Source organism: Culex pipiens, chromosome 2, assembly GCF_016801865.2.
Source record: "Culex pipiens pallens isolate TS chromosome 2, TS_CPP_V2, whole genome shotgun sequence".
Taxonomy (NCBI): Eukaryota; Metazoa; Arthropoda; class Insecta; order Diptera; family Culicidae; genus Culex; species Culex pipiens.
This window is the reverse complement of record NC_068938.1, coordinates 222,401,823-222,415,775: the sequence shown is the minus strand read 5'-3', so window position 1 is coordinate 222,415,775 and position 13,953 is coordinate 222,401,823. Positions and strand designations below refer to the sequence as shown.

Genomic DNA, 13,953 nt, shown 5'->3' with positions numbered 1-13,953 from the left:
TTGTTCTTGTTCTTGTTCTTGTTCTTGTTCTTGTTCTTGTTCTTGTTCTTGTTCTTGTTCTTGTTCTTGTTCTTGTTCTTGTTCTTGTTCTTGTTCTTGTTCTTGTTCTTGTTCTTGTTCTTGTTCTTGTTCTTGTTCTTGTTCTTGTTCTTGTTCTTGTTCTTGTTCTTGTTCTTGTTCTTGTTCTTGTTCTTGTTCTTGTTAATAATTCTTGAGTAAAAAACTAATGCTTAATTTTTTTAACTAAATTTACTTAGAATACTGATAAACTAAAAGAATGAATATATATTGAGAACCGCCATCGAAAATAATACTTTGAACAATAAGCAAAAATGTTTTACTGTTAAAACTGGACATATGTTGAGAATGAAATTTAAAAAAAATACATTTTAAAAAACTTCAGTGATAATTATTCCAGGGTTCAACCTTTTCCTCACCACCACGCCAGCTTCAATCCCAGCAAGCCGGTTTCGAGATGTCATCCTCGAAAAACCCCAAACGAGACGACGACGGTGTGCGCGCGTGAATTCAAATGCAACGGCCAAGGCACAGCCTGCTGCTACTAGTAGGTTGTCCTAGGTTTCACCGTTCACCGAAACCAAACCCATAATATCAAAGTAGGCCAGCCAACATCCAACCGTCGGTTCGGTGTACGCTCCGCTCGTGCACACATATTTATGTTTATTTTATTTATTTCGATTTTTTTTTCTTCTTCTTTCAAATGTGATAGTCACGTAATTAGGTGATTAAAACAGAAGGCAGAAACTCAATTAGCAATTAAACGTGGCATTTTTCTTAATTACACGATACTTTTTCACTAATTAATACATGGACGCGAGTTGGGTGTGTGGGTGAATGCAGGAAGTGGAGGTGTTCTTTCCGTTTCCTCTCGATTCAACCGCGCACGATTGCTTTGAAAAGAGGGTTGGAGGGGTTGGGAGTCCTTGTCTGGCCTGGTACTCTGGTGAGGCTTGGTCGACACTTGGCCTAATGGGTGTTATTAGTGGATCCTTGGCAGTGCGAATAACTCAATACTCACCTCGGCGAGAGTCGTGGGTTACTTTGATTGGATTTGAGGAACTTAATATAAAAGTGAAATATCAGTGTTAATGAAAAGAGAAAAATCATAGCCAACTAATCGCGTGAAAAATTGAAGAAAAATTGAGCATCCCTACCTCGAGTGGCGACCTTTCATACCTGCTGGAGGGGTGGGCAACGAAAATTACATGCATACATTACGCCGAGCACACCTTCTTGGTTCTTGGTTGGAAATTTACAGCACGGAACATGTAAAAGAAGGGACTTACTCATTTGCCCCGGTGTGGTGGTATTGAATTGGGTGCTTGGTTGGGTCGCCATCGCGCGCATAACTAGAGCCTGATTGCCCACAATTTTCTGGATCAGTGGCTTTCTATTTGGTCTGTGATGAGGGTTTTTCCCTTCAGGTCCCCGTTTTGCTTTGCGCGAATGGGATAATTAGTCTCACAAAATTCGAGCCCAACCGTCGTCGTCGTCGTCCTCGTTTGATTGAGGTGAAAAATAAATAAAAGCGTAAATGAGTGGGTTTTATGGGACAGAACAAAAAATCGTATAAGCCACTGCACATATGTCTGGTAGTGTATTTTCCAATAATGCAGTCACACGTGTTAAGATCAAGCATCATGGAATCGACTAGTTCACTTAGCAGGGCTTTTTAATCCATTTTTTTGTAAAAAATATTGTTGAACAAATATTTGATAACAAAGATTTACAAAGGCAAAATTAGCTTTAAATATAAAAAAGAACTTTAATGCCGAAAAAAAAACAACTAAAATGCACATCAAATCCCATCAACCCACAGTAATGAAGGTTGGTATTTTCCCCCTCCCAACCAACAAATTATTGAAATTGGTGGAGCTCATTTGTGGCGCACACTCAGGACCCCTTCTACCACCACCGTTTGAAATCCAATTGGTTGGTTGTGGAGAATTTTTGTGTGATTTTTCGCGGCGATAAATTTCGTTCGAGCCGAGATTGGTTTTAACGGCAGCAGCAGCAGCAATAGCAGATTGAGTTATTTTTATTGCACACTCTGTGCTGTGCTGGAGCTAATTAAAATTAAAAGCAATTGAAATTTGCTTGGCAGGCAGTGGTGGTGGTGGGATTCACTCAATCAAATTTATAAACATTATAATTGATCAATGGTGTCATAATTTGAACGAACAAATATGGTAATATTTGTTCATATTAACAGTTGATTTCAATACAGTACCTTTGAAAAATATTATAAATAAACAAAAATTATTTTTTTCGGCCTTCTCTTGTAAGTGTGATGTTGATAATCTCTTAAAATATGAAATTATTAGAGAAAATTTCAGATACTTCTTCAAATTTTTCTTTGGAACTTAGGTGATCCTACCAAAAGCCTGATAAAAAGTTCAATAAAAGCTTTTTACAGCAAAAAAACGATTATTTTACCACACCTTTATTTCACATAAAAATTAGAAGGTTTTTTTGTAAATCGTGGAACACTTTTGGCACTGTTTTTTTTTAATTTGCGAGTTATTTTAATTCAAATGGTAGGTATATGACTTAACTTGAGCGAATGCCAAAACAATTTTCCTTAAAAAATAGAATTATGACAAAAAAAAACGACGAGAGAAAATCACAAAAATATGTTAAACTAATATTTAAATAACAAGCCAGAATGTGAACATGGAATATACGAGGCATGGAAAAGTCGATCTGAAGTTCTTGGTTAAAAAAAACTAAGTTTTTATAAAAATATTTTTGCCGAATAAAAACGGACTTCGTTTAAAAATAAAACAAGACGAATGCAAGATTCCAAGATTTCCAAATTTTTTTTCATTAATTTGCCTTATTAATTTCGGCAAGAGTCGAAGGACATAAACTTTAAAAAAAATAATTACAACTACCAAATTGCACCTGAAGACTGCCATGACAACTTAGTTGATGTTCTTTGAGATTAAATAAACTCCAATGTCATATGTCCAATAAGATAATTGATGCATTTCGACAAAAATTATTGCAGTCTTCAGCTGCATTGATCCGCTCTTTATATTGTTTATAAGTTAGTTTTAAGGTATCCCCTTTTCTTTATTGTACATGTAGGATCTCCTACATTTGAAATCACTGAATAGCGAAAGCTACAATATTTCATGATTAAATGAAAATTGATAGTATTCATAATTGAGGTGAAAAGTCATCGATTGTGACTGGACACTCCATAATATTTTAGCTGAATGAATGTACATGGAAAAGAAAACCTGAATAATTATAAATTTAAAAAAAAAACTCCAATGTTACGAGACAGTTTTTTTTTCATTTTTATAAACAATTTTTGATTCACACTAAATGTCCTTGAAATTTAGTGTTTTGATTAGAAGCACCACTTGAAAATAGTGGGTTTCTAGCGTGAAAAATCACTAAGCCTGATGATGTTTGCAAAAAATATCATAATAATTATTTGCTTATATTGGCAAATTGCGGCGAGAAATATTAAGCTAACCTAGGACAGAAAGAGGAGAGACAGAATTGAAGATCGCGGCAACAGTTTTTTCAAACCTTTTGTCACATGGTGGATAGATCCAGACAGGGCGCTGGCAGTTATAAGGGGAAAGGAGGTGAAGAAGCTAAGGGCCATTCATTCTAAGTGTAATATTTGGTTGAACTAGCTTTTTAGGGGTCTTCCATTAACCGACACAGAAGGTGTCGGAGAATGTCCCACATAGTTGACACACGATAATTTCTTTTCGTGTTTCGTCATCTATGAGGTCGTCTCACATTCTCCGACACCTTCTGTGTCGGTTAATGGAAGACCCCTAAAAAGCTAGTTCAACCAAATATTACACTTAGAATGAATGGCCCTTAGCTTCTTCACCTCCTTTCCCCTTATAACTGCCAGCGCCCTGTCTGGATCTATCCACCATGTGACAAAAGGTTTGAAAAAACTGTTGCCGCGATCTTCAATTCTGTCTCTCCTCTTTCTGTCCTAGGTTAGCTTAATATTTCTCGCCGCAAATTGCCAATATAAGCAAATAATTATAATTGACTTCCGGTGATCAAAACAATATTGTAAAGCAAAAAATATCAATACCTTTGGTAGCTGACGTTTGGTCTTACAATGTACAGGGTGGCAGCTCGAATCCTATTTTCGAACTCCCAAATTTTCCAGAGCATCAAATAATAGGCATTTTTTCTCAAAGAATGATTACAAATCAAAAACTTTTTTGAATAAAATTTATACAAATTTACCCAACGAAAAAAAAAATACATTTAACTTGCCCTTACAATTTTGATTTAGAGAAAAAAAAACAATTAGTGTAAAAAATTGAAAACGATGCTTTAAATTGAATGCTTCATTTCTTTAATTGCCATCCATAAAGTTTATATGAAGAAGAGGCATAAGATAAAATAACTCAATAATTAGATTTATTACTTAATTTTTATCAATCCACCTAAATGCTGTCACCCTATTTTAAAAATTTAGAGCAACTCAGGAAAAAATATTTTTATTATTCTTTCTTTCTTTTTTTCTATATTTTCATATTTAATTTTACACATTAATATTTTTATGTCTTCACTATTTAAATATTATCAATTCATTTCTTATGAATAAGTCAGATAAATAAAAAACATGCCTTAACTCATGGGAATTTTTGTAAGAGACATTTTTTTAAAATATTTTTAAATTAAAAAAATCTTTCCACTGAGGATTCACTTTCGCTGGAATTCAATGTACAGTAACGCAACAATTTTTTTTCGTTTTCGCAAAAAATACCTTTTTCGTCTAAACTTAGATTTTTTTTATAAATGTTGAAACCATAGAAAGCGATTTCAATTTTATTTGCATTTTTTATTTTATTTTGGACGATTAAAAATATTTACAATTTTTCAAGCATTGTTGCAAAATGAAACAGAATGGAATTCAGCTCTAGTGATTCTCTAAGTTGAACCGACAACCACCTTTTCATTCTAAAATATATTTAAATAAAGAAAGGAACCTAAAATTTTATGAAATGTGCTCAAAACGAATCAAATGCAATCGAGTTAAGAATTGTGAAAAATATTACACAATTTTTTAAGAGTTATACATTTTTAAAAATATACTTAAATCATGAAAAATAAGTTTTCAAATTGTTCCACTGATTGGATTAAAAATTAAAATTTAAAAATACGGAATCTGGGAAATTAGAAATTTGTAGAAAAAAACTAATTGAAATCATATTTTTTCCGTGTACCTATTTTTAGAAATAGTCCTCATCAATACTTACAATTTTGCCGAAGACTGAGTGTCTTCAATCAATCAAAAAATTCCTTGAAAAGTTGCAAATTTTTGAATATTGAATTGCATAGAGATTTGTATGGATAAACCAATGACACAAAATGACTTCTTTGGTGCTAGGGAAGGACCTCACGAAGTTTGAGCCAAATCAAAAAATATAAGTAAAATCCATTCCCGGGTTTGGTGGAAAATTGCTCAACATCGATTTTTTTAATAAACTTCAGGATAGCCTATAATATTTTGAATGAGCTGTTAGTTACTAAATTTTTCAAGTTAGATCGATTTACTAAATGATTGGAGAATTTTGACAGATTTAAGATCGCCACTTCAGCAACGTGTCGTGTCATGTCCGCGTGCGAATCGTCATGGCCTGCTCAGCTCAGCAGGATGTTCAACAACAGGACCAAACACCCCGAAAAGGATGTATATCACAGCGCCAGTAGCAGCAGCAGTCCAAGCCGACTCTAGTTGAGAACAAGTCCTCTCCAGCTCCAGCCTCGACCACAGAATTGTAAATCTATTTTAATTAATTAATTATATTCAAATTCAGAGAGTACGAAATTAGAATATGCTAATGCGGTGTACAGTTTAATAGAATTTCGGAGGTGGGAGGGGTGTGTGTGTTTGTGAGGACACCCGAGTCGCAAAGTCGGTTCCGTCGGGGCTCTCACTAAACTACAGTGCCGAAGAGAGAGTGAAAACTATCTTCTCCTCACTTCTGGTGGTAAAATGTTGGGTGGTTGGATATTGACGGCACCGGAGTTTTCGGACCCCGGCAACATCATAGCAGGCCGAGAGGACTTCCTCCTGTGGACGACGGTGATGCCTTGCAAAGACGACACACACCTCGCCAGGACTACTAGATCGATGCTGGCTTGGCAGACAGGGTGGGAATCAGGATTAACTCCTGTGGAATAGGTTTGGGGTGTGAGAAGGTGTGAACACCAAATTAGAAAGTAAAGAAGTGTTAGAAGAAGGGTTGTGAGTGTGTGTGTGAGTCTGTGGATGCTGGCCAAGTGGTCCAGGATGACTGTGTGTGGTGCGCTGCTGCCGGGGCAGAGATGCTGGTGAGATTTTCATTTCGTATAATTCAAATTCAGTTATTATAATACAGCACCCCTCCCTTTCTTCCTGGCAATGCTCTCCAGTCAGCGTGTCCTCGTTGTGCATCCAAATTATATATATTGTCGTGTCTTAGCCTAGTTTTTCCGAGAACAGAGTAGTAAATTTGAGGACACTCCAGCCCGGGGAAGGTGAGCGGAAGCGGAATGTATAACGAAATTGCACCAACTTTGTCCTCATTGGCAAAACAAAACGAGGCATGTGCACAAAATCAGCATTTTCCGGCGAAGGGACATTTAATTTGAATTAATTTTCCGAGAGTGGGAATTGCTTTTTGGATTGTGGCTTCGGAAGTGCCTGTACTTAGGCTGCCAGGGACAGGGTTCTGCTTGGGACGTTGGAATGGGTTATTTAGTTTTGGAAACAAGATTTAACAAGTTTATAAGTTACTGGTGTCAAATAAGTTGCTGAAATACTTGTATTGAAAAGTATTACTTTTAGATTCTGTGATTTTGATTAATCATTACAAACTCAGTTTATTTTTCTTGATTTTATTGGACCATACAATTTGCTGGGCTTCGTTTTGAAGATTAACATACAGAGCTTTACCTATTCATCAAAAGTATCAGCAATACTCTTCATAAAAGATGAAAAAGCTTCTTCGAGAGTTGTAGAGCCACGTTGATCCAGTGCTTCCAGGCAATATTCCATGATTATGCCACAGACAATCTGAAAAATAAAGACAAATCCATTTCAATCAAATTATCACCTTTCTTTGGCAAAGTCAACACACTGTAACATCTTCCTTATTGACGCCATGCTTTTTATGATTTTTCATCATTTTGGACAAACTACACTTGAACATGAGAGGATTATCCAATCCATAGTCAATTAGGGCACCTTGAAGGAAAATTGTTTTAATTTGTGTGAATTTAATGTTTCAAAATTTTGATAGCGATAACATTTCTTACCAATCAAATGCATCACATTCAGTGCATGAGCGTGCAGCGATTTGTTTTCTCTTAATTCTTCTGCTGAATCATCTTGGGAAAAATCGAAATATTCCAAATACTTGGGATGTTCCTCGAAAAGTCTGGAAATAAAAAAAAACACATTTGGCACTCACTTTTGAAAGATATTTTCTTAAATAAGTTATTTTATTTTTAAAACTCACTTCTCTTATTTACCTTATAAATACATTAACTCCATGCGAAACCATGTCCTGCTTCACTAAGCTCCATGCTCCTACTAGCGCTGCTTTTTGATGATTAGTCAACCCCGTATCGTCGGGGGAGTTTAGTACGCTCTCCTCGTGGTGTTCGCTGTTAAACATGTCGTTCATTTTTCAAATTTCTGGAAAAAAGTTACAAAAATAAAACTTGTCAAAAACAGTTTGAAACATTTTCATTCATTGAAAAATGAATATACTAATTTTAAAAAATGAAAGAATTTTTTATTCAAACAATTCTTACTTTTGACTTGATTTCACTTCAACTTGGCGAGGCAAACTGTTACGTTTCCTCAGCAATGGAGTCCTTTTTATAGAAAAAGAAACAATTGTCACCTAGACACGCAAGCAAACATTATGTTTGTTACCGTTCAGAAATTGTGAAAAAATTGTTACTCTAAATTTGTGGTGTTATTAGTTTTTATTTTTACTAAAAAATTATTTTATAGCAAATTTTATCATCATTTAAATTTTGATGAATGTATTAAGTAGTAGACGATTAAATTTCAATTAAATAAAGCAGCCAGATGGAACTATGTGAATACATCAAAACCCCTACGAGTCCTAAAAAAAATATGTCTTTGAAGACAGCTTGGTCAACATCAATCAATAATCCTTCCTCATTTAACTTAGCTCTGTGGATTTTATCATTTCAAACAAATTGTCACGCAATCGAATCGTTTTGTAGGTTCTTATATTGACAGTTAAACTGGCATTCCCTACTCTGGGTCGTTTTAAGGTGATTTATCGATCATTTTCATATCCTCACCTTTCAACACGAACCTCATTAGAGAGCAATTTAGAGAAAATATACCTAACCAAAATAATTTGCAACCTCATTTTCTAAAGTTTGCCATACAAGCCAAAAGCATTTTTCACACTCTCATCAAAAAGTCTAAAATTCTCACACCTTCATTGTATGCATGTCTTCCAAAAAAAATGCCTCCAGACTAACTTTGAAAAAAAAACAACAAAAAAACCCCTCTCAAAATAGGCACCAACTTCCTTTGACATCGATCCAGAGGGCATCCTCTTTTTTTTGTCGTTGCCATTTTTCTCGCGAGAAACCACTCCACTGCCGCTGTACTTTGTGTGTTGTCTCACAGGGTATTGTTTTCTGTGATTTTTTGTTCGAACTCAAAAGCTTCCTTTCCACCCCCTTAAGGTCTAAGTAACAATGACGGAAGGAACAAAAAAAATCTAACAACCTTAAAACAATGGAGACACTGATGCACCTACTTTCCACACACACGTGTTCGCGGATGACTTCCTTTTGTTTGATTTTCTGCTTTCCACGTGGCGCGGACGCGGCGGCGGTGGTAAAACTCAAAAATCTTATTATGTTGGTTTTTTTGCCTGTTCCTTCCTCTCACTTTGGCCCGTCTCTTCAAAAGGATGCCGTGGACTTCTTTCTCGAGGGAGACAGTGCACTGATGCATCCTTTGAATAGTTTGGCAGGGGTTGTAAAGAAGTTGATAGTCTTGAAAAATATGTACAAAAGTTTGAATGAATAAAAATGTATGAAAAATTACTTCAAAGTAAGGCCAAAATGAATTTGAAATGTGAAATACGTTAGAATTTAAAACATTGTGAATTCCAAATCATTTCGTTATGATTTCAACATGACCCATTTATCATTATGATTTGAGAATAATTTTATTTAAATTATAAAAAATACTCAAATTCAACCAGAAATAGTAAATGTTCTAAATAAGTTGTTCTAAAGTAATTTTATATGAAGAAAAAACCATGCAGGTTTATGCATCAAAACAACAACTTCACAACTTCGGTATCTTCAAATCTTTGAATCATTTAAGTTTGGAATCTTCGATCTTTGAATCTTGGAAACATCAAATTAGCTGATCTTCGAATCATCGAAACTTCAAATTTTCGAACCAAGGAATTTTCCAATCAACAAATCTGCGAATCTTCGAAATTGAAAAAAAATTGAAAATTCAAAACTTTGATTCTTATTCATCGAAAGTTCGAATCATCTAATCATCGAAACTGGAAACTTGGTGGACTTCGAATCTTAAAACTCCTTAAGTCATTATAATCTGTGAATCTTTTTATTTCCGAATAAAAGAACCTTCAAATTTTCAAATCTCTTTGTTTGCATTTGTCTAATATTCACATTTGACCGATTCTTAGCGAAGCTACACCAAAATGTCACATTTTTCAATTTTCAATATGATTTTTAATATGAAAAAAATCATTTTTATTATGATGCAATAGTTGCAATGTGCTTTAAATGCGTTTTCTTACCTTAAAAGCCAAGAACATTGACCAAAAGTGGTCTGCAAGCCATTGTACGGGAGAGGAGTTTTTTCATAAATCTGCTCCTTTCGTTGTCCCGTCACGAAAAGAAATGGCTGGCAAAAACTCAAATTTCATCCAATTTTTTCAGTTCAAGAAGCAAAAGATTCGTTTTTTTAATTTGTGATAATGTGTAGAAGAGCAAAAGTTTTTAAAAATCAAACTGGCAAAACTGTAGCGATTTTTGTAGTGTGCCTTTTAAAAGTCCAGTTTTACGATGTTGTCCCGTCACGCTACATTTTTATTTCAGGGGAAGCACAGGTACTATATGGTTCATTCTACATGATATTTCTTTGTAGGAAAATCAATTATCTTTCCAAATATGTAATAACATTGGGGGGTTTCTTCTTTTATTTTGCCACTACAGCCAAAACGCTGAAAAAAACTTGGAATTTTTTTGAAAAGGAGCCGAAGAATCGGTCATTTTAGCGTTTTTTTTTCTAAAATTGACTCAATACAACTATATCATGTTGAATTTCCAATGATTGGAATAATAATATATTTTCAGTTTATGTAGGCATACCTTATATTAAAAAAAAGCGAGATTTTGTTTTTTTTTTCACTTTTATTAGGCTGGTACAAATATTTTTAAAAGTTTTTGTCACCACCCACCCCCCCCCCCCCCCCTCCCCTTCAAAATTGGCCCGAAAAATCAGGGGGCAAAAAAAATATTTTAACAATAAACTTCAAAATTTCAATGAAAATTCAAGTGCAACCAGCTGAAATCAAATTAAAATACATTCTTCTGCGTTTAAAATCATTTTTAGAATGTTTGGGTTTATTAAAAAATCTTAAGATTTTTTGAAGATTTTCGATGCAAAATCTTTTTTTTCGATACAATTTTTGTTTTTGTCAGATCTTAGATTTTTTGAAAACTAATGATTGCAAAACAACTGAACTAGTGTAAAATGCATTTTAAAACACTTTTTTCATTGAAATGTGAAGACTATGCCTTGTTATTTAAATTTTTATATTTTTTTTATTTTTTTGCCCCCCCCTTGAAGAAAAAAAAACGCCACTTTTCTGAGATTTTTTGATTATTAAGTTTAAAAGTCAAATTTAAGGGTGAGCCCACGATGTTTTTTCGTTCAATTTTTTTTTGTGAAAATAGCCTAATATAGGGGAAATATGCCCATTTTAATCACTCTAAGCCGTTCGACCAATTCTCATCACTTTTGTCGTTTCCCACTATTAAATCCACATTTTCAGATGTATCAACAACGGGGAGTTGCTTGCCCACTTTTTGTTGAGCTAGTTGTTACTTTGGAATAGTCAAAAACACTTTATGGCAGCTGTAATTCATGATCAAAGTGCTGATAGGCCGATAATAGAAATAGGCTGAGAAAGGGTATAGTTCCCCTATTACAAAAAGACTCACGAAAAATGAAGGATGGAGCGACTCTCCTAAAAAATTACAAAAATCAAAATTTTCAAATAAACGGTAATGCGGGAATCGATTCTCCAGACAATTTTACATAAAAGTCTCCATATTGACTACTGTCCTAAGTCCAATATCAATCAAAGCGGAATTTGGTATGCATTTTCATAATTCGCAATATTTTTTTGTAAAATACTAAAATTTTCATTAAATGCCGTGTTTTTGGCAAAAAAAAATAACAATTCGCAATAGGGGTATTCAACGATGCGAAATTTGTAATGCATTTTCATTCATTTTTTCATTATTTTTTTCATTCATTTATTTTTTTTTTTTGAGTTTTTTGTTTAAACAAAATTCTTATTAAGTGTGAATTCATAAAAAAAATTTCACATCGTTTGAAACTCATATTGCAAATTATGATTTTTTTTCCTTTTTGCGAAAAAGTTCGACATTTTGTGAAAATTTGAATATTTTGCAATAAAAATACCCCAATTAATAAAAATGCATACATAATTGCTTGCTACCATACCCAAATTACAATTTATTAAAATTTTAGTATTCAAAAAAATACGATATTTTGTGAACACTAAAACACTAATCAAATGAAAATGTATACAAAACTATGCTGGGTACAATTATCTTATTGCAAATTATAAAAAGGTATTTCGTTGAGATTTGTTGAGTATTTATACTTTGAAATTGCACAGGAAAAAATTATGGTAATATTCATCAGGAAATGATGACAGATTTTGTGACAAAAAATGTTCAATATTGCATGAATTTTTAACAGATTTTGGTGAATTTTCATCAGGTTTATAGTTTTACACATTTTCATGTAATATTACAAAAAGAAGTAATGTTCAACCTTCCAAAATTCTTTTTTTTTGTGTATTACCAAAAACAAAAATTCTAAATGAAAGCTTTCAAAATTTCACATGATTTAGTTGAATTTATTCAATTTCAGAAAGATAACAAATCGACAACTTACCATACTATCAAAGTAAATGAAAACATTGAGAAGAATTGAATTATAAAAAAGAAATTCTCAAAATGACCTCCAGAAAACGGATGATTTTACTGAAATTGTTCTTAAAAGGAATTAAAAATATGTTGATGTGCTATAAAAAAATCCATAAATTCAGAGTTCAAACTAAATTTAATATCAAAGTTGTTTTAGATTTATTCCTAGGACATTTTTAACATGTTGGAACTCTCTGGTGTACAGACAATATGTGTTACATTTTCTCGGAGGTATTTTCCCTACACCCACACATTTACAAGTACAACAAAGTTCCGCCAGGAGCAAACTAACAGCAGCCAGCATCGGCAGACACAATCACAGACAGGTCAGATTGTGCAGCCATGGTTGCTTGGATCGGGCGAAGAAACGTGACCGACCAGACCATCCAAAGAAGAAAGGGAAGAAAACAGGTAAGTGGTCGGAACGGTGTTCACAAATGGCGGCAGAAGGACACCTGTATCAGCTGCATCCAAGCAGGCGGCCACGGGCCACGAAACACCAACCAGCGCCAGCACACGTGTTAACAACCTTAGTAGGCCGGAGGAAGACAAATAAGGTGGTCTTCACACAAACGGATGCACTCAGCAAAGGCAACGCCTGCTGCGAAAGGAAAGGATGCTGATAATAAAAGGATGCTAACTCGTGACAGGGGGAGGAAGGTGGCTGTCATAAAAGCCGTGATTGAAGTGCAATTGCTTTTGTTAATTTTATTTCTTGCGGCATTTTTTTTTCCTCCACCCACACACACGGGACTCTAATTGTGTTTAAATAATGCATGCATGCGATGAGAAGAAAAAAAAACCTGCTGCAGAATCAAGATCTCACATGACTGCAGCGAAACAAAACAAAAGCCACTTGAGTCCTTTTTGAGGATAAATATATGTCGAGAGTGCCCGGCGCCACCACCCTCTGGCTCAAAGGACTCATCACATTCTCCCACGCAGCTCAGCTCAGCAAGTCATGACTCTTGGCATTGCTTTATTCCGGATTCACCAGCATTAAATTCCTTCATTGTGTTTCGTTTTTTTTTCTGGTGAAGACCCCCTTTTCGTCACCGCCTCCTGCCACCGAATTTTCTTTGAAACAACACCAACAAAAAAAAGTTGGATCCAGAACAAAAAAATAACCTTTAATCAGACCCGCTTTTCTGCGGGCAAAATCTCAAACGAAAAAAAAATCATGCAAGCAAGTGCTTAAGAATGTGAGGAAATCATAAAATTTTCATTCTCAAAGTCCCATTGTCTGCGCAAAATATGCTCTCTCTTTTAACCCTTTCACGTGTGTGCAAGTGTGTGCCTGCGTGGCAATATGTGCCCTTTTTCACACTTTTTTTTCTTCACCTCATATCACCTCACTGAAATCACAGCACACTTTTTTTTCGCTGCTACTCTCAAAGTGAGGATTCGAAAAAAAAACCTTTGTCACACCGAGGTGAGAAAAGTTGCATATTAATTTCGGTAGCGTTTCATTAGACCTCGAATGTGGTGGCAGCGGACTGCCATTTTAGAACGGAAAACGAACCGAAAAAAAAATCTAAAAATTCTAATAACCATTTTGCACTTTGCACAGGGCCATTCAGCCTTGATGGAACGGGTTACTTTTTTTTTCTTTTGGTATTCCACTCACGTTATTAGTTCCTGTCAATTCGGTGGGTAATTTTTGTC

General features: G+C 34.7%; 1 protein-coding gene across 1 annotated transcript; it reads right to left on the bottom strand.

Moving 5' to 3' along the window:
* Positions 1–6,852: 6,852 nt before the first annotated feature.
* Positions 6,853–7,849, bottom strand: LOC120431905 (myoglobin-like). Its single transcript, XM_039597036.2, has 5 exons — positions 7,819–7,849; positions 7,534–7,699; positions 7,318–7,439; positions 7,140–7,246; positions 6,853–7,075 (listed from the first exon to the last, which is right to left on the bottom strand). Exons 2-5 carry the CDS (start codon positions 7,686–7,688, stop codon positions 6,956–6,958), a joined length of 504 nt encoding a protein of 167 aa, XP_039452970.1. The 5' UTR covers positions 7,689–7,699; positions 7,819–7,849; the 3' UTR covers positions 6,853–6,955.
* Positions 7,850–13,953: the final 6,104 nt, after the last annotated feature.